The 27,693-nt window shown below is 38.8% G+C and overlaps 1 protein-coding gene across 1 annotated transcript in view; it reads left to right on the forward strand.

The window, feature by feature from the left end:
* Positions 1-6,491: 6,491 nt before the first annotated feature.
* The window catches only part of ngef (neuronal guanine nucleotide exchange factor), a 77,268-nt gene continuing 56,066 nt past the window's right edge, over positions 6,492-27,693 (forward strand). The window contains exons 1-3 of the mRNA XM_060833933.1: positions 6,492-6,684; positions 11,763-11,916; positions 22,942-23,245. Of these exons, the coding sequence (XP_060689916.1) occupies positions 6,492-6,684; positions 11,763-11,916; positions 22,942-23,245 (651 nt within the window). The remainder of the gene's footprint in view (positions 6,685-11,762; positions 11,917-22,941; positions 23,246-27,693) is intronic.

The raw sequence follows: 27,693 nt of genomic DNA on the forward strand, positions 1-27,693 counted from the left end.
TAAGTGGAGTTGAAATGCCCATCAGCCATGATTGAATGGCGAAGTGGACTCGATGGGCCGAATGGCCTTACTTCCACTCCTATGTCTTATGGTCTTATGCTCTTATGGAGTGAATCCTTAGAAGAATATAAAGGCAGTAGGAGTATACTTAAGAGGGAAATCAGGAGGGTAAAAAAGGGACATGAGATAGCTTTAGCAATTAGAGTTAAGGAGAATCCAAAGGGTTTTTACAAACACATAAAGGAAAAATAGATAACTGGGAAGAGAATAGGGTCCCTCAAAGTTCAGCAAGGCGGCCTTTGTGTGGAGCCGCAGAAAATGGGGGAGATACTAAATGAGTATTTTGCATCAGTATTTACTGTGGAAAAGGATATGGAAAATATAGACTGTAGGGAAACAGATGGTGTCATCTTGCAAAATGTCCAGATTACAAAGGAGGAAGTGCTGGATGTCTTGAAACGGGTAAAGGTGGATAAATCCCGAGGACCTGATCAGGTGTATCATTGAACCCTGTGGGAAGCTAGAGAAGTGGTTGCTGGGCCTCTTGCTGAGATATTTGTATCATCGATAGTCACAGGTGATGTGCCGGAAGACTGGATGTTGGCTAACGTGGTGCCACTGTTTAAGAAGGGCGGTAAAGACCAGCCAGGGAACTATAGACCGGTGAGCCTGACGTCGGTGGTGGGCAAGTTGTTGGAGGGAACCCTGAGGGACAGGATTTACATGTATTTGGAATGGCAAGGACTGATTAAGGATAGTCAACATGACTTTGTGCTTGAGAAATCATGTCTAATGATCTTGATTGAGTTTTTTTAAGAAGTAACAAAGACGTTTGATGAAGGCAACACAGTGGATGTGATCTATATAGACACCAGTAAGGTATTTGACAAAGTTCTTCATGGTAGATTGCTTAGCAAGGTTAGATCACTTGGAATAGAGGGAGAACTAACTGTTTGGATACAGAACTGGCTCGAAGGTAGAAGACAGAGGGTGGTGTTGGAGGGTTGCTTTTTAGAGTGGAGGCCTGTGACCAGTGGGTGCCACAAGGATTGATGCTGAGTCCAATGCTTTTTGTCATTTATATAAATGATTCAGATGTGAACACAGGAGGTATAGTTTGTAAGTTTGCAGATGACACCAAAATTGGAGGTGTAGTAGACAGCGAAGAAGGTTACCTCAGAGTACAACAGGTTCTTGATCAGATGTCCCAATGGGCTGAGGATTGGCTGATGGAGTTTAATTTAGATATATATGAGGTGCTACATTTTGGAAAGGCAAATCATGGCAGGACTTATACACTTAATGGTAAGGTCCTGTGGAGTATTGCTGAATAAAGAGACCTTGGAGTGAAGGTTCATTGTTCCTGGAAAGTGGAGTTGCAGGTAGATAGGATAGTGAGGTAGGCATTTGGTTTTCTTTCCTTTATTGGTGAGAGCATTGAATGTGGGAGTTGGGAGGACATGTTGCAACTGTATAAGACATTGGTTAGGCCACTTTTGGAATATTATATGCAGTTCTGGTCTCTCGCCTATCAGAAGGATGTTGTGAACCTTGAAATGGTTCAGAAAAGATTTCAGCTGCAAATGTGAAGGGCTTATGCTCGAAACGTCGAATTCTCTATTCCTGAGATGCTGCCTAACCTGCTGTGCTTTGACCAGCAACACATTTGCAGCTGTGATCTCCAGCATCTGCAGACCTCATTTTTTACTTCAGAAAAGATTTATAAGGATGTCGCCAGAGTTGGAAGATTTGTGCTATAGGGATAGGCTAAATAGGCTGGGGTTGTTTTTCTTGGAGCGTCAGAGGCTGAGAGGTGATTTTATAGAGGTTTTCAAAATTATAAGGGGCATGGATAAGATAAATAGACAAGGTTTTTTCCCTGTGATGGGGGAATCCAGAACTAGAGGGCATCAGTTTAAGGTGGGAGGGGAAAAATTTAAAAGAGACCTAAGGGGAAACTTTTCCATGCAAAAGGCGGTACGTGTATGGAATGAGCTGCCAGAGGAACTGGTGGAGGCTGGTACAGTTACAGCATTTAATAGGCATCTGGAATGGTATATGAATAGGAAGGGTTTAGAGGGATATGGGCCAATTGCCGGCAAATGGGTGTAGGTTAGGATATCTGGTCGGCATGGATGAGTTGGACCCAAGTGTCTGTTTCTGTGCTGTACATCTCTATGAGTTTATGACTCTGTACCTATTCTAATCCCATTTTCGGCACTTGGCATTTAGCCTTGCATTCTTTGGCATTGCATGTGCACATATAAGTACGTCTTAAATGTTCTGAGAATTTCTGCCTCTAGCATCCTTACCAGCAGTGAGTTCCAGATTTCCACCACCCTCTGAGTGAAATTGTTTTTCCCACGTCTTCCTTTAAGTTAAACCTATTTCTCCTGCCCCCTTGTCTTGGAATCATATTTGACATTAAGATTGCAAGTGAGCTAGCTATTCTCAGACTGTTGCCATAGAGAGCTTCCAGTGGCTTAGAAAAGGAATTAAGAATGAGGACGGAAAACAATAGTCAGTCTTCCCAGCATTTAGCTGGAGGAAATTTCTGTTTATTGAGGACCCAGTGTCAGATGAACAGTCCGATATTTTGGAAACTGTAGTGGAATTAGGAGAGCTCCTGGTGAGGCAGGGAAAATTTACTCCATGCTTTGAGTGTTTCCAAGGGCAGTAAGTGGATACACTTGAAAGATGTACAAATAGCTCCTTGGAGGACACCAAAATCACCTCTCAGCCTCTGACGCTGCAAGAAAAACAACCCCAGCCTATTTAGCCTATCCCTATAGCACAAATCTTCCAACTCTGGCGACATCCTTATAAATCTTTTCTGAACCATTTCAAGGTTCACAACATCCTTCTGATAGGCGAGAGACCAGAACTGCATACAATATTCCAAAAGTGGCCTAACCAATGTCTTATACAGTTGCAACATGTCCTCCCAACTCCCACATTCAATGGTCTATAAAACTTGAACCAGAGTGGTTTCACTGTTGGACAACAAGGAATAGTCATTTGGAGGAAGATGGTGTGATGAACAAAGGCAGACCGGTCAAGAAGGATGAGGAGCTAAAAATGATCTTTGTCAGAGGATGTAATATGGGACTTTGTGAGCTGTTTCATACTGTGGCAGAGGCAGAAACCTAATTGGAAGGCTTGAAAGATTGAGTTCTGGGAAAGACGGGAATAAATTCAAGAGGTAATAATACACTCAAACACTTTGAAGACAAAAGTAACCAAGCAAGGATGCTGGGGTCAAGGATTGGTTTCTTGAGAGAAATGACGGTGGCAGATTAAAGAACAAAGGGGCTCATGAAAGGAGAGAACCGTTAACAATATTTGCTGATAGGGTTTCGGGTTGGGCAATAAGCAGTTTATTAGAAATAGGTTTGGGGGAACAGGATGTGGGTGTCTTGGACAAGATGATGTTTGAGGGCCTGTGGGGAGATAACAGAGAAATTAGAGAAAGTTTCAAGTTGGGGTCTAGAGGAGAGGGAGCTTTAGCTGAAGGGATATGGCAGGAGCAGTTAATTGGCTGGCCTTAGTCATAGTGCTAAAGAAGTTGTTGAGCCATAAATCTCTCACATCTATTGTTGGAGGTAAGGATGGAAGGGAAAGGACCTAAAGAAAATAGTTTGCACCCTGTTCTACTTGTTTCCCTGACCTCTCAGTTATCTGCTTATGCTCTCACAAGATCTATCAAAGCGGCTGGCTGTGCAACCTGTCTTTTAAGTCACAGAATAACGCAGCTACTGCTATGAAAAAAGAGGCATGGTTTGACTTCCCCTCCATTATACTGCATAATGAGGAATCTGTTGGATTTAAAGTACACTGTGCATTTCTGAAAGAGGTGCATTTGGAATTTCCTGCCAGAAATGTGAGTTCTTCCTTAATAATAAAATAAAGAGTGGAATAGCAATTTGCCTGTAATTGCCATTCCTTAGAAAAATCCAGCCTAATATGTCATGTGAAAGTCTGCATCTCTCTTAATTATCAGTTTTATTTTTAGTTTCCCAAATTATCTGTCACAACAGCAGTGCTGTGACCGTATTCATAAATAGGCCAAGGTGGCATCTAAAGCCCAAAGTAAATTGGATTTAGGAAAATAGGTTTTGATTTACTTAACTGAGATTCAGTCACATTTAAAACATGTTATCATTGCCACCACACAGCTAGGAGATTCCTGTGATTCTATATACCCCTTACACCACTCCTTTTCTTTACTTCATTTTTCTCTTAAAACATAATTGTTGAAATCTACCTCATTAAGCAAGGCTTTGGTCATCTTGCCTAATATTCCCTTATGCTGTTCAGGATCAGATGTTGTTTTACAATGTACCAGTGAAATATCTTGGAATATTTAATTATATTAGAGTTGCTAAGTATAACTTGTCAAATTGCTTACAAAATGCTAAAAGGGATAAGGAATTAGCAGAGAATTTGGGATTAGCCAAGGGTTATCAGGTCATTTTTCTTTCACCATTTTAATGAAAAATAGGCAGAGCAGAGGTAGAAGGTAGAAACTTGCCTGCCTTTCATTTCCTGTAATTATACTCAGAATAACTCTCTTGTCCTACTGCTGCAGCATGCCCGTTGATTCCTGCGAAGATTTGTCCTTAGGCCCTCTCCTCTTCATTATGTTCATGTTGCATTTGGTGACACTTCTGTATACATTTGGGCAGTTTTCATTAATGACCATTCAGCTCTCACTACTTACAGTCTCTTTACTGCTTCGGTGTTTAGCTCGAGGTGAATGTGGTTTCTAGCAGCATTAGGAAAACTCATCACGTTTGATCACTATCTGAACATTCATAACTTCGACACCAGTTTCATTTCCCTTTACCAAGGCACTGCCAGAAACCAAATTGTCCTTTCAGACTCCGTGTCCTTTCTGACATCAAATTCCCTTCATCCCAAAATACTTTTGCTTCCACCTTTGTAACACTGACCACCTTAATCACTGAAACCCTCATCCATATCTTCCTCAACTTTGACCCATTTTACATCCCTCTGCTTAATTGATGTCAACCCGATTTGCTTTCTTCCCACTGCTTCCAAATGTTAACCTGCATTTTTGAGCAGGTGAGCGGGACATCTACAGAAAGGAGATTGGAGCCTTGCTTGAAATATGTGGATTGGACTTGATCCATGATTTTAGCTGGAGGCCTGAATGGAGAAGTAAATGGCTTCTTCTTCAATTGTGGGCTAAAAAAAGACCCCAAGAGTAAAATTGCTAAGTGTAACTTTAAGGTAGTTCTTGTAAATAAGCTTTGAACCTTTGTGTCCTGAGCTGTAACTTTCCATCCTGAGAGTGACCACCTTACCACCACATTCAGGTGCTTTGGATTCATCTCCATTGGACCCACCCCTCTTTAAAATGCTAACCAGTTTATCCAATGTTTTTCTTGCCATTCTGCTATCCAATATTTTCAACAAATTGTAGCTGATCTAAAACACTGCTCCCTGTATTTTGTCCATCCAGGTCCATTTTTCCATCAACCCTATTCCCATTGACTTAAATATCGCCCTTTTAATTATAACATAGCTTCATTCCATCTTTGCATCCTCTTGCAGCCCTAAAAACAAACTTTTGCTTCCTGTTCCTTCCACTTCTTTGAAACTATTCTCACAAATCCCTCTTCAAGTAAGGCTTTTAGACACATAAGCCCCATATCCAGACATCAGTTTGTTGTCACCTCTGCCTGCCCATATGGAATTGGAAAACTTGGGCTCTTGGTTTTATTTTGGGTAATTAAATATCATCAGAATCTTTAACACAAACTCTGTATTTTGGTTAATCTATCATGATCAGGAGTGGGTGCAAGCAACAAACTTTCAATTTTGCACATTTCTTTCAGCATGGAAATCCTGAAAGAAGAACTGATCATACTGTTCTTAAATTTAAAAACTATGTATTTTTTAAACTGTATCATCTTTCCAGTCATTTATCAGAAGACCAGCAATGAGGCATGGTTTTAGCACATTAATTTGTGGTAAATTAGCTGATCATCTTAAATATATTGTAATAAATGGAGGCTGTTATAGCATTGCATTACATTGCTTGGCAAATGAACATGGCATGTAGAAAGAGAAGTTTTCTTAAAGGGACAGGCTAACTTAAATAAATCATTTCTGCCAAAGTTCTGTTATTTCAGAATGTTATCTGAAATGGACCAAAACAAGATAGAACCAGGTCTCTTGTTTGGTTTGGAACACATTCCCACCCACTGTACCCTCCTTTAGTAACAGTGCTATTAGTTGTCATGGTAACAAAGATGAATTCATGCCTGGTTACTGACAATATTTCAATAGCTCTCTCTTCATTTCAACAAAGATTAACTAACTACAGTACAGATGCCCTTGGAGTAGACGATTCAGAGATGCATGTTGGATTATAAATATAATCTTTCATTTCTCCCATTTACCAAGATTTCCCAGCATGGATTCAACAGGAATAATACAACAAGGAAGAATATCAGCATGAAGGGATGAAAGCAAGCAGTATAAACAGTGTGAAGCAGATTGGTGCAGTGAAAATGGATGATGCTCCTAGTGATAACAGGGAACTTGAACTCACTCAACATGACACTGACGACTCAGAACGAGAAGGAAAGAAGCATGTACCCATTCGCAGGAATTCTTTGTTTTACCGTTCCATGAGGAGGAAACGACATACCAAGGGTCAGTCTGAATCAGCACCAAGACAAACAGACAGTAAGTTACAATCAATAGAATGTACAGGGTCACAAAATAGTCAAATGACTTCACTGATGAAAAGCAATATTTAATGATTTCCACATTGTTACAAATGATTGTAACAATGTTGTTTTAAAAGAGAAATTCCCTCGATTTTCTTTCTATCTCTCCTGACTGATGTTGGGATAAGGATCCATGTAAAACCAGGTTGCCTTCTGCCACTTTGTCCAATTGCTTACTTCCCACATGTAAGTTTGGCAATGTATGTGCCAACAGGTAACTTATTACAGAGGACTCTACCAAGGAATTGGGGTTTTGAACCTCTTCTCTTTAGGCACCCATATATGCACAGATTTGTTTGAATGATACTAAAGAATGAGAACCCTCCCTGGTTTAAAGGTAGTATGTTCAATCAACTATTCCCCCAGTTGAGATTATGCAACCCAATGCCGACCAAGGATTGAATCTGGAATCTTTCTGGTCAATGGATGGCTAATTTGGCGGTTCTGACCAAATATCTGAGACACTAATGAACGATGATACAAATTATACTGTATCATCATTCATCAGTTTATGTCTTGGTATTTATATTGTTAAAGAGGCAGTCTCTCAGTGATTGATGAGTGATAATAACAGAAAGATCACTATCATTATTTTAGTTTTGATAAAATCCTGTGCAAATGGCAGTATGCAAGTAAGGTTTGTGAAAAGATTTGCTCCATTGCAATGCTGCACTGAGTAAACAAAAAAGACTTGACGATTTTTTTTATAATCATGGTGCCCCCTTAAGAATAATGAATGATCCAAAGTGCTCTTGCTTACAGTGAAATACTGTAAGCGCGCAGAGCTAGCAGTCAGTTTGCCCAGGCAACATCTCCAAAGCTTGTCATTCAGAATACAGAGTTCAGATCCTGTTACTCAGGTAGGAAGAGGGATTTACACAGTTTCTGTTTGTGTAACATATAAATAATGTTTTTGAGTCTTGATGCTTGGAATATTTAAAACAATTTGGCTCTTGAAGATTGATTGTTTTTTCGTTCAAAATCATTCACAGATTTGAGACTGATCTCTGATATGAAAATGCTACAATATAGTAAGAGTAATTTTTCAAAAGCTGCAGATAACTGCCAGTATAAATTGGTTAGATCAAATAAACTGTTCATGTGCTGTATGTCTTATATAATTTAACATCACATACAAAACAGTAATATGTAGGAGGAGTTTATACAATGCCCCAGTGATTTCACTAGCATCAGTGAATGTCCGGCACTATCTCACTCAAGTGACCATTCTATTTTTGGAACATGTTGTTAGCAGTTTGAGTACATGATGCATCAAGTCAGGTACCCCTTTGTTGACAAGCCTTAAGAAAGGGAGTCAACTACAGGTGAGGTCGGCTCACCAAGCAGAGATCAGTAATTCAAAACAGTCTGAGATTAATCTGGGACTCCCTGGTCAATAACAACAATGCAATAAATGTGCATTTACTTACTGAACAATTAGGAGAGCTAACTCATTCATTTAATAATGAGTAACTGATTTGTCTTATTTAGAAGATATTTGTAAATGTAACAGCGTAGCAGTGTGTTATGTGGGATTGAATTGATGGCATCGGCAAAGTGGAGATCAGTCTAAAAAAATTATGTAACACATTTTGCTTTACAATTTAAGCATCCACAAAATCATTGGACTTAAGGATTAAATTATTGTTCCTAAACTGTCAAGCTTCTTTTGTTCCCAAACAGCAAATTTTCAATGCCATATCCTTAGTTTCACACATCGTTCACCGAAGCAGAGATGTGATTATTGTTGGTGAGAATGTAATTGATGACAAGTTGTATTTCATATGCAGATTTTTAAAAATGTAATCATTACACAATGACTAAATAATAACATTCAAGTTAAATCTTTAAAAAAGGGAAATGATTCATTGAAATGATGATAGTAAGTAAAGTATAAAACTGAATAAACTATTATATGTCTGAGAAAATGTAACAGTTCTGTAGCTGTGTTGTTGTGAAATGGTGAGGTAATAAAGTGCATCTGTGAATAAAAGGCTAAATAATGGAGAAGGATGATGACAGGAAATAATACCAGTTTTGGGGAAAAAAAGCAAATGAAAACTTCTGAATGAAAAAAATCTCTAAAGGACTAAGTGCAAGCATTAGCTATTTATTACCAGCGCATCAATAACTTCTCTACTATTCTCTGCAATCCCTGGCTAACACTTACAAGCTCAAACTCAACTAATTGGTTTACAGACGATGAATTACAAAACTCAGAAGATTTGGGAAGATTCATTCTTTCTGCATTTTACCCCTGATTCAAAGCATTCTGCTTTGAACAAAGGAATGAAAAACAATCATGGGTGTTTCAGTTTGACATCCTGACTACAACCCCATCTATCCTATTGATCAGTGAAAAATCTTTATTGGGTTATTGCAACTCACTATTTCTAATGATTTCTTTTAAGGATTTCATTACATTATTGAAGAAAGTGTGTTCAGAGCTTTTCAGGAAATCATTGTTGATATCTCTTATTTTTAAGATAATAGTAATGGAAGGATTCCATACCACTAAGTCTTGGTACTAGAATTGGAGCAAATATATTTTGGTTTCAGTTGAGTTCAGCATGTGATAATAAATTGAAAGAGATATTTTCAGTGTTTGGATTTGTACAGGAAGCAAAAAGATTCCACAGTTTCATGACTCACCAGAAATAAAATTAACTTTGAGACTGATTGGTTATCACTGCAGAAAGCTGGAGGTGGACTTAAGTTGTGAGGAATGTGGTAATAATAGGAATGCAATCTGAGCTCTTGCAAATGAATAATCTTTGCATTATTAACATTGATTTATGTAAATAGGAAATTATTTCTATCACTTAAATTTCACAAATGGAAATATATTTCAAAACGTGTTTTCTCCCAGCAACAAGGGATTCAGTGGGTTTAAACCTGAATATATTTTTCCTTCCTTTTGCACATGCTCACACAAATCATTTTCCAGTCCACACTAATATAATGTATTGGTTCCATACTGGAACGCAATACTGTGTATGTCAATCACCATCCAGTATTTGACTTGAGTGCCCCACTATTACTGACATATGCCTTAACAGAGAGGCTATTTGATGAAGATAGCACATTCTGCTTAGGCTCAGGCCTACACTTATCTGGTATTTACAGATGGCCAAAAATGTTAATCATTAAAATATTTCTAAATTTTTGTAAATTATACAGATTCTGTATTTATTTCCTACATAAGACTATCGTTTTCAAATACCGTGTTGGGTATTGTCCACAAGAAGATGGTATCTATATGACAGAACATAGATTAATAACAGATCAATACAATATCAGATCATTTATTAATAATCTATCAATAGAAATTAGACTGTTGAGGGGTCTTATGGTACAATAGTAGTGTCCATAACTCTGGACCAGGAGGTCTAGGTTCAAGTCCTACCTACTTCAGAGATGTGTAGTAATATGTCTGAACTGATTGATTAGACACTATCAATAAATGGGAGTAAAGCAGAAAATCCAAATGAAAAGTTTAAGTCTTTAGGTCAGAAAAATCAATACTGAATTTGCATAAAATTGATTTATGGCACGCGCTCAAAAAAAATTTTAAAAAATGCAGTTTGAAAGACTTAGAACAGGTAGCTCTGGCATAATCTGAAAAGATGAGATAAACTAATCTATTCAAGTGCCCCATGGAACGTGAAAAAAATTATGAAAAGGTGAATGAGAATCAAACAGTCTGGAAAAGTCTATCATAGGAGAATGGGAATGGAAATGATAAATCCTTTTTTGTACCAGCACAATATTGAGACCAAAAAGCATGATCAATCTACTAAGTGCTGCCAGCATTTTATGTATTTGGCACAGTAACAAGATCACAGCTTTGGAAGGGCATAGGAAGAAAACAAGAAGGACTGGAAACTGAGAACATGAAAAGCCACACTAGGAAGATGAAGTCAATATTCTATGAGCATGAGAATGCACCACTACAGAATTGTGAAATGGAGGGAAAGATAAAAGCCTCGATAGAATGGAGAAGCAGTCATGATGTTGAACAGAAGAATTAAGAGGGCCAGAATGTGAGGTAGAATCAAGGCCTGAGGAAATGTTTAAACTGGTATCAGAACAGAACAATTTGGAAGCTTCTGTAGAATTTGCACTTCTAAAATGAGATTATACTCTGGGGGCTAAGAAGCATAAGTGACATTCTATTATGAATGCAAATGTTAAAGCATTAGTTGCAATGCAAGTTAATCTTGGTTATTTATCAAATTAGGATTTTATCATGTTTTGTAAGCTTTTGGCTAAATTATTTACAATTCAAGTGACCTTACAGGTGATCTTCTGAAAAGTGACAATTTCTATGTTATTATCAGATGGATATGCTTGATAATATATTACAGAAATATTAATAATGTATAATGTCTGAAGTTAACACTGGTACATGTATTTATTACATGTAATGCAGCATTCATGATTTTGAATCTTGAAGTCACTAAACTGAAGTCTAAATTTTTCAGTGGCATGAAACTGGATGCATTTTCTTCATATGTCAGTAAATAGAACAGTAACTTTTTAATTGCCCTTGCTACAAGTATGAACAAAATAATCACATTTAGTTGTGAATGTGTCCATATGGTAAAAATCAGAAACGAGTCACTGGATAACACATTCATAATGTGTTACACCAATTTCAAGTTACCTTTGATAAACCCTGAATTATAATTTAGAAAGATGTGATTTTAGAAATATCTATTGAAAGCATATATTTATCATTATTTATTTTTTGATGGATTCTAATGAATCTAAAAAATTACAAAGTTCTTAAAATTATCCAAATCTAATCCATTGTAAATATAAATTGATAATTTTCAACCAACTGTCTTGTCGCAATATAAAGTAAGCAAATTCCTTGGGTGGATGCCCTGATTGAAACTGCACATGTAACAGAAAATTTAGTCACCTAGCCTTGTGTTTTTGGATGGTGACTTATGTAATTTTTTTATGTTAAACTTTTTCTGTGTGTCATTTGCTTAGATAGCCACAAGACCATGAAAAGAGATGGCCTACAGGAAAGACCAAAAGAACTAGGACTTGCCCCCAAACTTTCTGATTCACTGCCTTGCTGGAAAATTCCCACTATCACCCCGCAGCATATGCAGAGATCTCCACTATTCAGCAACAACCTTGGGTAAGAGTATGAGTATACAACTCTAATCTGATATTTTTATGGAGCAAATGTAGGGAATTTCTGAAGTGGTTTTGACTTGTTTCAATTGATCGATTCTCCAGCAAGTCTTCCAACAGAAATTTTAACCTGAATTTAACTCAAGGTAGATATCAGACATGCAGCAGGAAGCCATCTTGCTTGTGAGAGACTTAGGCCTCCAGTCAGCTCCCAATAATGCTTGATAGGAACAGCTCTTTGCTGACGAGTAGGAAAAGAGTATTACATAGAACATAGAACAGTACAGCACAGAACAGGCCCTTCAGCCCACAATGTTGTGCTGACCATTGATCCTCATGTATGCACCCTCAAATTTCTGTGACCATATACATGTCCAACAGTCTCTTAAATGTCCCCAATGACCTTGCTTCCACAACTGCTGCTGGCAACGCATTCCATGCTCTCACAACTCTCTGTGTAAAGAACCCACCTCTGACATCCCCTCTATACTTTCCTCCAACCAGTTTAAAACTATGACCCCTCGTGTTAACAATTTCTGCCCAGGGAAATAGTCTCTGGCTATCGACTCTACTTATGCCTCTCATTATCTTGAATACCTCAATTCGATCCCCTCTCCTCCTCCTTTTCTCCAATGAAAGAATTCCAAACTCAGTCAACCTCTCTTCATAAGATAAGCCCTCCAGTCCAGGCAGCATCCTGGTAAACCTCCTCTGAACCCTCTCCAAAGCATCCACATTTTTCCTATAATAGGGCAACCAGAACTGGACGCAGTATTCCAAGTGCGGTCTAACCAAAGTTTTATAGAGCTGCAACAGGATCTCACGGCTCTTAAACTCAATCCCCCTGTTAGTGAAAACCAAAACACCATATGCTTTCTTAACAACCCTGTCCACTTGGGTGGGCATTTTAAGGGATTTATGTACCTGCACACCAAGATCCCTCTGTTCCTCCACACTGCCAAGATTCCTATCCTTAATCCTGTACTCAGCTTTCAAATTCAACCTTCTAAAATGCATCACCTCGCATTTATCCAGGTTGAACTCCATCTGCCACCTCTCAGCCCATCTCTGCATCCTGTCAATGTCCCACTGCAGCCTACAACAGCCCTCTATACTGTCAACGACACCTCCAACCTTTGTGTCGTCTGCAAACTTGCTGACCCATCCTTCAATCCCCTCATCCAAGTCATTACTAAAATTCAAAACAGTAGAGGCCCAAGGACAAAGCCCTGTGGAACACCATTCACCACTGACTTCCAGGCAAAATATTTTCCTTCTACTACCACTCACTGTCTTCTATTGGCCAGCCAATTCTGTATCCAGACAGCTAGGTTCCCCTGTATCCCATTCCTCCTGACATTCTGAATGAGCCTACCATGGGGAACTTTATCAAATGCCTTGCTAAAGTCCACATACACCACATCCACAGCTCGACCCTCATCAACTTTTCTAGTTACGTCCTTTGTGAGGCATGATCTGCCCCTCACAAAGCCGTGTTGACTGCATTTAATCAAGCCATGCACTTCCAGATGGTCATAAATCCTATCCCTCAGAATCCTTTCTAACACCTTTCAGATGACAGACGTGAGACTGACTATCTGTAATCGCCGGGGATTTCCCTATTTCCTTTCTTGAAGAGAGGAATTACACTTGCCTCTCTCCAGTCCACAGGTACGACTCCAGTGGAGAGCGAGGATGCAAAGATCTTCGCAAGTGGCGAAGCAATTGCAATTCTCGTTTCCCAAAGCAGCCGAGGACAAATCTGTCAAGCTATTAGGAAAAGAGTAAGAGTTGAATTGATTCTACAAGTTGTACAGCAGGGATTACAGTAATTTCGTAAATATATGTTGATGCAAATATTTTGTTTGAATATTCATACTAATATACCTGCCAATGATTGTGAGTTTTTGCTATCCAGTCTTGAGAAGGGCATTGTCTTAAAGGTTGAACTGATAAAAGAAACAAAGGTGGTTCTTGAGAGATTTTGTATTTTGTAAATTTTTTGAAACATTTATCTCATCTAGGTGAATCCATCTCATTTTATCTCAGGTACCAGTGAAAGTATTACCACTACAGGTGGGATTAAGGCTCCATTTCCTTGATGTCAGCCCAGACACCAGAAAAGCACTTACAATGGGGCAACGTTTCTATTGTCCTATAACTCTCTGGGTCAGACTGGCAATCAGGACCAAATTAAGGAAAACTTTTGTACCACAGCATCACACCCACTAGAAATTAAATTTAGATTGTCTAAACTCATTTTACATAAAGTTGCATCAAACGTACAGAAATAGACCACTTAACACAAAATATTCATGCTCATGTTAGTTTTCCACTGCAACCTCTACCCTCATTGAATCATATCAGCAAGCCCTTAATTTCAGTGCTTTCCAAACCTTTTCATGCCAGGACTCCATTTTGAGGCTTGGAATTGTTCTGACTCCCAAGCGGCAACTAAGAGTGAAGGGTTTGGGGCTGGTGAGAATGGGGGCCTGTTAGAGCAGACATACAAATTCGTCAGAGTCCACAGTGGCCATTACAGCCTCAGAACTCATGATCCCAAAATTTCAACTTGTTATCCCCACCTGGATTCCAAAACCCCAATTTGGGAAACCCTATCTCAATTTGCTGTCACTTATACTAGCTTAGCTTAAATGCCTCCAGCAACTTTTGTTTCTGTTTCTGACTTATAGCATTCGCAGTTCTTTCAGTTTTTTATAACACATCAGCAGTGTTGGTCTTAAATATTCTTTATGGTAGAGTTCTGCACCACAACATTGTCTCAAATTAAAAAATAAAGTTACTTCTGAATTTACTGTTTGATTTTTTTGGTGATGACCTTGAATGTGGTTCCCTCTAGATTTGCCCTTCCCCATAAGTGGATACACTCTTTGTTTACTCGATCAAAATCTTTCATAACTTTAATGATTTCCATTAGATAACCCTTCACCCTTCTCTGCACAAAAGAAGAAAGCCAGTCTGTTTATCCTGATAAATATAAGCTCACAGTTTTAGTACTGCCTTAACTATAAATCTTTATGCACTCTCCATAGTGCCCTTTTTTCAATATGATGACCAAAACTTTGCACAGTACTCCTAGTACAGTCTATGTAAAATTCAAGTTTAGCCTAACTTCTTTATTTTTCAATTCTATCTGTCTAGAAATAACTCCGAGTGATTGGTTTGCTTTTTAAAATAGCTTCATTGACCAAAGCTGCAATGTTTAGAAATTTGTGAGCTTCTGCATTCATTTTCATTTGCTCCTCTAATTTATTTGGATAATTATTTTCCAAGTAAAATGAGACCTTGATTTTTTTTAACCAGTGTGTAACCTCACACTTAGCTGTGTTGACGTTAGTTTGCCAATTGTCTGTCCATTCTACAAGTTTATTAATGTCATTCGTAATCTGTTCCAGCCCTCCTTAGTGTTGACTACCTTTCTCTATATGGAGCAATCTATGGGGTCATTTACCCTCCATATGGGATAAATTTAGGAATTGTACTTTTGATTGCAAATTCTATGTTGTTAATATAAATTGTGAAGAAGAGTACTGATGTTTTTGTGACCATGGTTACCATCTGTTATCACTTGATTTGCAACAATCCTTTCCCGACTCCCACTCTTTCTTTTTGTGGAGCAGCATTTAGCCATTCATTGTACAGGTTGTCCCTCATTCCAAATGTTCTGAGCTTTTTTATTGGTCTACTATTACGGAGCTTTATTGAAGATTGCTGGAAATCCATATTGACTCCATAATTGTTTTCTACCCTCACTTTTACCTCTTTAAAGAGTTCAATGGGTTTTCTCAAGCAGGCTTGCCCTTTCGAAACCCATGCTGACTGTTAATTGTTACAGTTTTGGTTTTGAGATGTTTCTGTACTTTCTCCATTCATGGTTGTTCTATTATCTTTCATACCATCAACGTTTAAGTGACTGATCTATAGTTTCTCATAGACATGTTCTAACTCCCTTCTCAAATATAGAAATTACATTACCTATCCGCCAGTCTTCTGACAGTACACTTTTTTTTCTAACGAATCATTAGGCATGTGTTATAGTGCCTCTGCTACGTCTACATTAGATTCTTTGAAAATTTATAAATGCAGTCTGTCCACTTTTCTCCTCTTTGAGATTGGTCATAGAGTAATAGAGATGTACAGCATGGAAACAGACCCTTCAGTTCAACCTGTCCACACCAACCAGATATCCCAACCCAATCTAGTCCCACCTGCCAGCTCCCGGCCCATATCCCTCCAAACCCTTCCTATGCATTTACCCATCCAAATGCCTCTTAAATGTGGCAATTGTATCAGCCTCCACCACTTCCTCCGGCATTTCATTCCATACATGTGCCACGCTCTGCGTGAAAACGTTGGCCCTTAGGTCTCTTATATCTTTCCCCTCTCACCCTAAAACTATGCCCTCTAGTTCTGGAGTCCCTGATCCCAGGGAAAAGACTTTGCCTATTTACCCTATCCATGTCCCTCAGAACTTTGTAAACCTCTATAAGGTCACCCTCAGCCTTCAATGCTCCAAGGAAAACAGCCCCAGCCTGTTCAGCCTCTCCTTATAGCTCAAATTCTCCAACCCTGACAACATCCTTGTAAATCTTTTCTGAACCCTTTCAAGTTTCACAACATCTTTCTGATAGGAAGGTGACCAGAATTGCATGCAATATTCCAACAGTGGCCTAACCAATGTCCTATACAGCCATAACATGACCTCCCAACTCCTATACTCAATACTCTAACCAATAAAGGAAAGCATACCAAATGTCTTCTTCACTATCCTATCTACCTGCGACTCCATTTTCAAGGAGCTATGAACCTGCACTTCTAGGTTTCTTTGTTCAGCAACACTCCCTAGGACTGTTCCATTGAGTGTATACGTCCTGCTAAGATTTGCTTTCCCAAAATGCAGCACCTCGCATTTATCTGAATTAAATTCTATCTGCCACTTCTCAGCCCATTGGCCCATCTGGTCCAGATCCTGTTGTAATCTGAGGTCACACTCTTCACTGCCCAATACACCTCCAATTTTGGTGTCATCTGCAAAGTTACTAACTATACATCTTACGCTCGCACCCAAATCATTTATGTAAATGACAAAAAGAAGAGGAACCAGCACCGATCCTTGTGGCACTCCACTGGTCACAGGCCTCCAGTCTGACAAACAACCCACCACCACCACACTTTGTCTTCTACCTTTGAGCCAGTTCTGTATCCAAATGGCTAGTTCTCCCTGTATTCCATGAGATCTAACCTTGCTAATCTCCCTTGGGGAACCTTGCCGAACGCCTTACTGAAGTCCATAAAGATCACATCTACTGCTTTGCCCTCATCAATCTTCTTTGTTACTTTCTCAAAATACTTAATCAAGTTTGTGAGACATGATTTCCCTCGTACAAAGCCACGTTGACTATCCTGAATCAGTCCTTGCCTTTCCAAATACATGTACATTCTGTCCCTCAGGATTCCCTCCAACAACTTGTCCATCACTGAGATCAGGCTCACTGGTCTATAGTTAGTTCCCTGGCTTGTCTTTACCGCCCTTCTTAAACAGTGGCACCACGTTTGCCAACCTCAAGTTTTCCGGCACCTCACCTGTGACTATTGATGAAACAAATATCTCAGCAAGAGGCTCAGCAATCACTTCTCTAGCTTCCCATAGGATTTTCGGGTACACCTGATCAGGTCTTGGGGATTTAACCACCTTTAACCGTTTCAAGTCATCCAGCACTTCCTCCTCTGTAGTTTGGACATTTTGCAAGATGTCACAATCTATTTCCCTACAGTCTATATCTTCCAAATCCTTTTCCACATTAAAGACTGATGCAAAATATTCATTTAGTATCTCCCCCATTTTCTGTGGCTCCACACAAAGGCCGCCTTTCTGATCTTTGAGGGGCCCTGTTCTCTCCCTAGTTACCCTTTTGTCCTTAATATATTTCCAAAAACCCTTTGGATTCTCCTTAATTCTATTTGCCAATGCTATCTCATGTCCCCTTTTTTCCCTCCTGATTTCCCTCTTAAGTATACTCCTACTGCCTTTATACTCTTCTAAGGATTCACTTGATCTATGCTGTCTATACCTGACATATGCTTCCTTCTTTTTCTTAACCAAACCCTCAATTTCTTTAGCCATCCAGCATTCCCTATACCTACCAGCCTTCCCTTTCATCCTGACAGGAATATACTTTCTCTGGATTCTTGTTATCTCATTTCTGAAGGCTTCCCATTTTCCAGCCATCCCTTTATCTGCGAACATCTGCCTCCAATCAGCTTTCGAAAGTTCTTCCTAATACCGTCAAAATTGGCCTTTCTCCAATTTAGAACTTCCACTTTTAGATCTGGTCCATCCTTTTCTATCACTATTTTAAAACGAATAGAATTGTGGTTGCTGGCTCCAAAGTGCTCCCCCACTGACACCTCAGTCACCTGCCCTGCCTTATTTCCCAAGAATGTTTTGCACCTTCTCTAGTAGGTACATACTGAATCAGAAAATTGTCTTGTACACACTTAACAAATTCCTCTCCATCTAAACCTTTAACATTGTGGCAGTCCCAGTCTATGTTTTGAAACTTAAAATCCCTGACCATAACTACCCTATTATTCTTACAGATAACTGAGATCTCCTTACAAGTTTGTTTCTCAATTTCCCTCTGACTATTAGGGGGTCTATAATACAGTCCCAATAAGGCGATCATCCCTTTCTTATTTCTCAGTTCCACCCAAATAACTTCCCAGGGTGTATTTCCAGGAATATCCTCCCTCAGCACAGCTGTAATGCTATCCCTTATCAAAAATGCCACTCCCCCTCCTCTCTTGCCTCCCTTTCTTTCCTTCCTGTAGCATTTGTATCCTGGAACATTCACCTGCCAGTCCTGCCCATTCCTGAGTGATGTTTCTGTAATTGCTATGATATCCCAGTCCCATGTTCCTAACCATGCTCTGAGTTCATCTGTCTTTCCTGTTAGGCCCCTTGCATTGAAATAAATGCAGTTTAATTTATTAGTCCTACCTTGTCCCTGCCTGCCCTGACTGTTTGACTCACTTCTGTTCTCACCTGTACCCATCTCAGATCGATCTCTTTCCTCACTATCTTCCTGAGTCCCACTCCCCCACCCCCACCATACTAGTTTAAATCCTCCCAAGCAGTTTTCCCAGCCAGAATATTAGTCCCCTTCCAATTTAGGTCCAATCCGTCCTTCTTGTACAGGTCACTTCTACCCCAAAAGAGATTCCAATGATCAGTTGATATGACCTGAATTTAATGGTGGTTATGATGATAAGACTGTCAACATTTGACATTTTTACCCTCTTGAAGCTAACCACAAATAAAGGAGTTTAGAGAATAATGTAGAAATCCAAAACTTGTCAGTGATTCCACACTTCTCAGGTTGAGGCCAACCCACCGTGCTCCCCCCAATCCCCTCCTTACAAGTTTTGTGAATTGCCAGATTTCACTATTGTGATAGAATACTAATATTTGATTAAAGTTTGTTTATATTGGTATCTTAATCTTGTATCTCCTTCAATTATATTCATTCATTTTGTTATTGAACAATTTAAATTAGAAATGAAGGCTCGCGTGCTTTTAGATTCTTGGTTTGCTATCTGTGAGAATACTTCAATTTGATTTGCTGGTTGTCCATTTTGTTGACATCATGACTGCAGTGTGCCACCAGATCCCCTTGACCTGGCCACAGATTAAAACTCATGTCATGAAAAGGGAAATCCATGCTACAGAGATCACTAAACTTTGGTGTGTAATTCTCCTTTAGGATGATAGTGAGCATCTTTGCATTGACCACCAAACCTATCACATAATCCTTCAATTTATATTTTGTATGCTGTAGTATAATTTTTCATCTCACCTTTCAATGTCATATTCAGCTTATCCACTTTCCTGGTAAATAATGAAGCAAAATAATGGTTTAATATTTCAATATTGCTGTTCAAATTATACATCTTGTACCAAAAGTGACAGCTTTAGGACTGTTCGTGAGTTTGCAAAATGTATAGCAAGACCATCCTTCTGGCCCTGAAAGTGTCTGGTCAACCTTAGATTATTCTGAAAAGGTGAGGCACTTTAAGTGTTTGAGCAGCAGGTGAAGTTAGCTGTTTCACCATAGTACAATGAAGGAACAACACAAGTGATGCATGCCACTAACAGAATGCTGCCATCTAACCTGGAAATCTATGAGGTGCTGAGAGCCATCAGCAACAGCAGAATAGTATTCAACTACAAACTGTTACCCCCATGGCCTGGTATCTCCATCACTCTACTATTGCCATTAAGTCAGGGTTCAACTCTGGTTTAAGGAAGAGTATTGGAATGATTGCCAGAAACAGCACCCGACATCCCTAAAAATGAGGTGTCCTGATGAAACTACGAAACAGGATTACTTGCATGTCAAACAGCATAAGCAGGAAGTAATAGGCAGAGCTAAATGACTTCACAACCAAAAGATCAGATCTAAACTCTGCAATCCTGCCACATCCAGTCATGAATGATGGTGGACAATTAAACAACTCACTGGAGCTGGAAGCCCAACAAGCATTGACATCATCAATAATAGGGAAGCCTAACTCTGTGCAAAAGATAAGACAAAAGCATTTTCAACAGTCTTTAGCCAGAAGTTTCTGAGTGGGTGATTCATCTTGTCCTCCTCCGGATGTCCTCAGTATCACAGATGTCAGTCTTCAGCCAAAGTGATTCACTCAAGAAACGGTGAAGGCACAGGATACGGCAAATATTGCGGGATATTGCCATGACAACATTCCAGCAATGGTAATGAAGACTTGCTGTGCCTTAAATCAAGCTGCTCTTGTATTGCTACAAACTGGCATCTATCTAAAAATATGGAAAACTGCCCAGTTATGTCCTTCAACAAAAAAAAGCAACAAATCCACCTCAACCAATTACCACCCCATTAGTCTGTTTTTGATCACTAGAAACGCAATGGAAAGGGTCGTCGACAGTGTCATCAAGCACCATTTGCTCAGCAACAACCTGCTCATTGACACTCAGTTTAGTTTCCATCAAGGTCACTCAGCTACTCATCTCACTACAGCCTTGCTTCAAACATAGATGAAAGAGCTGAATTTGAGAGATGAGGTAAGAGTGACAGCTCTTGACATCATGGCTACATTTAACTGAGCACCATGGAGCCTTGCAAAACAGGAATCAGAGGTAAACCTTTTTGCTGGTTGGAGTTCTACCTGACACATAGGAATATAGTTGTACTGGTTGGAGGTCGGTCATCTCTGTTCCACGGTAGTGTATTAGACCTAAAACTTCTTCAACAGTTTCATCAATGAATGTCCCTCCAACTTAAGGGGTAGGTATGGCACAATTATCCTGAACCCCAAGCTCTAATCTTCTGGGGATATTGATTCAACTTCCACATAGCAGATGGTGAAATTTAAATTCAATTTTTTAAAAAAGTTTAGAATTAAAACCTAGTCTAAAGGCAATTTTAATTGGAGTAAAACCTCATCTGGTTCATTAATGTCTGTTTGATAAAGAAACCTGCCATCCTTATCCAGTCTGACAAACATGTAATTCCAGTCCTACAACGATGTGGTTAAGGTGTAATTGCCCTCTGAAAGAGTCTAGCAAGCCATTTGTTTTCAGGGTAATTTGTGATGAGAAATAAAAACTGGTTTAGACAGCAATGCTCACATCCCATGAATGAATAATAAAACTAAAGATCAAAATTGAGATGGTTCTTGGCAATTGCACAATTTCAGTATCATTAGTCACTTCTCTGTCACTAAAGCAGTCTATTCCTAAATGCAACAAGACCTGAACAATATCCACATTTGACCTTATAATTGGTGAGTAACATTGTCCCAACACAAGTACCAAGCAGTAACCACCTCCCTGATGTTTGATGACGTTACTATCACTGAATTCTCCATTGTCAATAGGAGTTACCATTGACCACAATCTGAACTGAACTAGCAACATAAATACTGTGGCAATAGAAATGGCATAGAGGCTCAGATTTCTGTGGTGAGAAAAGCAGCCCATTTGATCAGTGCCATATCTGGAAGCATCCACTTCCTTTGCCACCAGTGCTCTGTTACAGCAATACGTAATATTTGTAGCATCTTTCAAACCTACAACCACTGCCACCTAGAAGGACACAATCAGCAAATTCATGGGGAAGCCCATCTCCTGCAAGTTCCCCGCCAATCTGCTTACCATCGAGACTAGGACACATATCGCTGGAGAATCCTACACAAAAGGGACTGCAGTGTTTCAGGAAGGCAGCTCACCACCACCACCACCTCAAGGAATGAGCAAAAAATGCTGGTCCGGCCAACACTGTTGATGACACTTTATATAATTTTACTGATTTTATTTAAAAAACACTTGATTTGCAGAACCATGAACACAGCCTATGGTTCTTGAAGTAACTGTTGCTCTGAATTGTCAAGATTCCATGTCCTTTAGTACTGTCTTGTACGGGTTGCCTCCTAATTGTTTGTAAGAATCACATTCTGTACCAATAATATCACTGCACTAAGATATTAATCTGTATATTAGGTTGTTAAAGCAGGCACTTATACCAGTCTCAGTGTCATTGCTAAATGTGAGGATGTGGTTGTAGGCTTGGCATGCTCTTACATCCTCTCACAGGTTTTAAAATCAGCCCATCATATCTGATGATATTGACTGCATAGTTATTGAACACAATCTACAATTTGTTCTCTCAACATTGGCCATAATGAGCTAACCTTCATATTGGAGAAGAATACATACTGTATAAGAACATGTGACTTAGGCTAATAGTGTGTGACACCTTTGGCAATAACCTGAATGGCTGGTAATGGTCTTCAGATATGGCCAAGTGAGTCTCTTTTGACATTGTTTTGACATCTACAGTTGCCATTTATTTTGGGTGTACTTAATGGTCCTGAATTTTAAACAGGAAACTGCTAGCTGGACTTATTAAAAACAAACTACTATTGTATTTTGCATATTGATGTGTAAAGAACACAAATCTTTTTGGCCTAGGTCATCGGTATCAAAGAACCTTGGACCTAAGCATTGGAATAGTGGTGAAATGACAATGTTGCCCAGTTACCATGGGTGTTTGCCAGTTTTGGAACTGCATGAGGTGCAAAAGGAAAATCACGTACAAAGACCTTATGACAATCAAAGTTGTAATTTGACATCAAGCCCTGAAAATTCTCGAAAGAAGGCATCTGGTTCCATTCCAACTCAGGGTAAAGTCACTGGTACAGAGACTCTGGCCAATGACCTTGGATCCTGTACTCTTGGCGAAGAAGTCCAGTCTCCAGAAAACACAGGGTTGAAGGTAACTTCAGTAATGAATACTTCAGAGGACAGCTCAAACAGGTAAGATATCTGCGAAACTAAGTAAACAATAATTTGGAGATGCCGATGTTGGACAGGGGTATACAAAGTTAAAAATCACGTAACACTTGGTTATAGTCCAACAGGTTTAATTGGCAGCAGTAGCTGCATGGTGGCTCAGTGGTTAGCACTGCTGCCTCACAGCACCAGGGTCCCAGGTTCAACTCAGGCAACTGTCTGTGTGGAGTTTGCACATTCTCCCTGTGCCTGCATGGGTTTCCTCCAGGTGCTCTGGTTTCCTCCCACAATACAAAGATGTGTAGGTCAGGTGAATTGGCCATGCGAAATTGCCCATAGTGTTTAGTGCATTAGTCAGATGGAAATGGGTCTGGGTGGGTTATTCTTCAGAGGGTCGGCTTCCACACTGTAGGGAATATAATCTAAACAATGCAATACTTTGGAAATATTTAACAGATTGAGCCTAACATAGCAAAATGCTGTCAGGAGTTGGGTTCAAATCCAGTTGAACATTAGGTTTAATGTGTTCTAAATACAGTTTACTTAGGTGGGTTCAACTCAATTTCTATTGAATGTGAAATCCACATGTGGAACTGTAAATATTTTTCTAAGTTTTCCATTTTATCCTAAAAATGGCAATCTCACTGGAAAATGCCACACAAATGACCTGGCAAGGTACACAAACATCTTCCATGGAAATGCAGAATTACATCTTATTCATGATGAATAAAAGGAAATGAATTTTAAAAACTCGAAGCATATTTTACAGGTGGCATTTTAAATAGGAAAAAATAATGTGTTAGAATACTATCCTTTCAAGTCTGGGAGATAAGAATTGGCCTTAAAAAGAAGATTGGATTCCCTGTTTGGGCACATTCAGTGATATTTGGCACTGGCTACAAATGCTGGTGAAGAGTTCAATCATTTCGCTTGAAGAAATTCAGGGCTGTAAGGTTCTTGAACTGAAGGGAACTCTGGGAATGGCATGCTTGTTGCCAGTGCCCAATGGGAGATCAACCCTCTGGACTTCCTTGTCTAATACCATAAGACACAGAAGTGAAATGGTATGGATGGTATCTACTCAATTCCCATCTAAGCATAGGTTGAGATCAATTTAACAATATAATAGTTCCAAACTGGATCTCTCTCGATGGCAGGCCCCGAAGCAGGTTTGTTTTGAAAACTGTGAAATGCACATTGATGCATTAAAGGTGTTCTTATGAAATCAAGGATAAAGAATTTGAAAAGAAAGATGAAATGGAAGGTTTGCTTTACGTTTGCCCATGCCAAATGTGTTTTAAAAGGAACATCTTGATATGGGGAGGGGGCAGCAGTGGGTAGGTATAGTGGGATGCTCTTCGGAGGGTCTGTATAGACTGGAATGGGCCGAAAGGCATCTTTCCAGACTGTGGGTATTCTATGATTCTATGATATTATATAAAAATTGTTAAATACACCAGAGTTGGCTTTTCTTAATTTAATGAGATATAATTTGTTATTTAACTAATGACGAGGTTAATGTTACCATTATTTGTGAGTAAATGGTACAGCAGCTTTCAGGCAAAGAGCATATGAATGGTTAAACATGAATGTCCAAAGTTACTAAAAAAGGTTGCATGGTTTGGCTGTTATCTTTTGTGAGAATTACATATTTCTGTCAGCCTTATTACTAATATGTGTTGACCAGTATGAAGCCACAATGAACTGACATACATAACAATGTAGCAATTGGTACTTGCAACCTAATCAATTTCTCTGGCACTTCAAATTGACCATTATAAAGTGTGAAATCTTGTTTGTTCTAGTTCTAATTATTGGAGATTTTAAAAAATGTCAGATTTAAAATTTCTTTTTTAAACTTTTTCCTTTAATTCACTTAATCTTAACCTTTTCCTTTCATTTCACTTTCCAGTTTGACATTAAGTTCACCCACTCTATTTTATACCTGCATCTTCATCTTTGCCCTTTTAATCTCACAATCCTTCAATCTGGTTGTTTAAAGAGATTGCCCTGTTTACTCGAGTCTCAAATGCCCTGATTTCCTTACTGTGACCTCAATACAGCAAATTCTGGCCTGGTGAGGAAAACTGTCAATTACAATGAAGAATGAGTATCTGTCGCTCTGACCATTTTAATTCTGTTCCAAAATTACAATATTCAGTTACTTGCTTTTACAAAGCAGTTGAACTAAACTTTTTGTTTAATCTCGAGATATACACAGAATATTGTGCGGACAGAGTAAACTATTCCTCCATGTGCAGGTCCAAATTCATTTTATTAATGTATGAACTCAAAGCAGAGTGAAATACCATACAAATTTCAATAATTTCTCATAATGCTGCTTTCTTTGTTAATGTTTGTAGGCAAGAATCAGCTGAGGAGACTTATATATGACTGAAGAATCTTTTGGTAAAATCATGAGGATGCTACTTTGATGCTACAAAGTAAATGAATGGGAATGAAGGGCACTAAGCACTGAAAGAGCAAAATAAATAGAAAACTAATCCATATGTGTACTTGCTGTTAATGGGTCACAAGTATTTGTTCAATGTAGGGAGATGAAATACTTCATAAATGTATCAATATGACAATGAAACTATTCCTGTGTAACTTAATCAATCATCTCTTCCTGTACCATTTTAGATTTCTTCTGGCAAGCTCACAGCAAAATGGAAATTCTCCAGCAAATGCTTCCATAACCAGATTTAAGAATGTGTGGCATTTCATTGAAAACATAGGTACTATGTTGTGAATGATTAATATATTTGAATGTTTAAAACTATTACTTCTAATATGATTTAAAGAGAAACATTTGTCATTAGTATCCTCTCAAAAATGAAAAGGTTCAAAATTATGATGAACCTGCACATCCCACTTGTTTTTTTTGCCTCATTGGTGTTGATCTTATGTGCATGTTTGTGAAACAGTTGCTGTCAGCTTGGGGGAGTTACTGAGCCTGACAACATGTGGGAGGTGAATTAACATTAGTACATAGTTATTAATCCAAGGTGCATCAGAAAGCTTCACTTCAACATTTTCTTTACGTTATTTGCTCAGTAATTGCATCAATATAATATTATTAAGACAATATTATTTCCATAAATATTTCTAGACTCAGGCCAGAAGATAAAAAGGCATGAAAACAATCAATGGCAACTGTTGTTTAATATTTTGGTTTATCCAATAGTGTCCTTTTTGAGGACATTTTGGGTCAATGTTAGTATTGTCAGTCTGAATTGGAAGGTCATGGGATATAAATAAATGCCTGGAAGTGCGGAACTTCAACATTGCTAAAAAGGAGACTAGAAGTTGAAGCTTTTTGTCTTACAATCTTTACATTATAATGAGTACTCTTTTTTTTATCTTTCTGTTGTTTTAATTGTGGACTGAAATGAGAAAATAATGGTTATATAAGAAGATTGCTGCTAGTTTTGAAAGCAAGTAATTTGACTCTCATTGCAAGCATGGTTTATACAGCTGTTTGTTCAAGCAGTAGTTCAAGTATAGTTTGCAGACAAACTGGTGCCATATGGTGTGTACAAATGGAGATTTGGTAGGCAAAATCAAGCAGATTGATTCTCTGGAATAATGATCAGCTATCGATGACAAAGGCCTTCTGCCTGCCAACAACTATGTGATCGGTTCTCATGTGACTGAACAGCTTGGGACTGTGAACAGAATATAGAGAAACTTATCAGATCTCCATCAGTTCAGGGACACATGCTGTACTCTGTAGTAAAAGCCACTTTAAGCCTGAACTAAACCAGATTTTCTTCCATTCAAGACTTGATGTAAGCTGTGATTATAATTAATATATCACAGACCTTTCATAAGTGAACCAGCCACCCTGTGTGTCTTGCAAACCAGTTGAAGTCTCTACAGAACTAGCACCATGAGGGCGCATTCTGACCAGTGCAACAGTCTCAGCAATTTTGCAAACAGGAACCATTGAATTGTCTTCCCTGTCTTTCCCTCCATTCATAATACCTAACTTTTTTTTTTCTGTGTGGGTTATAAGTCTTTCTAACATTCTTATTTATAAGGGTTTTAAAGTATTAAGTAGTTCAGTTATGTGATGATGGTTCATTGTAGTTTACCTGTAACTAGAATCTAATTGTCTGTAATAAATTGTAATTTTTGTCAAGTACAGAAACCTGGTCTCTGCTTTCTGTCAACCTGGGTCTAAACAAAACAGATAAATTGAGGAATTTTGTGAACTTTGTTCAAAAGTTTAAATCTTGTGATGACTCCAGGAATAGCAGGGCTTTGATTCCAGTGCATTCCCCCAGTGAGAACCCACAACGAGAGCTAGGGTGATGCAAAAACAGACTGTCTAGTCTGAATATTAAAATGAACGGTGAACTGTTCTGGTTGCATCTCCGTACAAATTATGGCACAACCAATCATCACCCTCTTCTCACTCCATATAAA

Source organism: Hemiscyllium ocellatum, chromosome 13 (assembly GCF_020745735.1).
Source record: "Hemiscyllium ocellatum isolate sHemOce1 chromosome 13, sHemOce1.pat.X.cur, whole genome shotgun sequence".
In the NCBI taxonomy this organism is placed as follows: Eukaryota; Metazoa; Chordata; class Chondrichthyes; order Orectolobiformes; family Hemiscylliidae; genus Hemiscyllium; species Hemiscyllium ocellatum.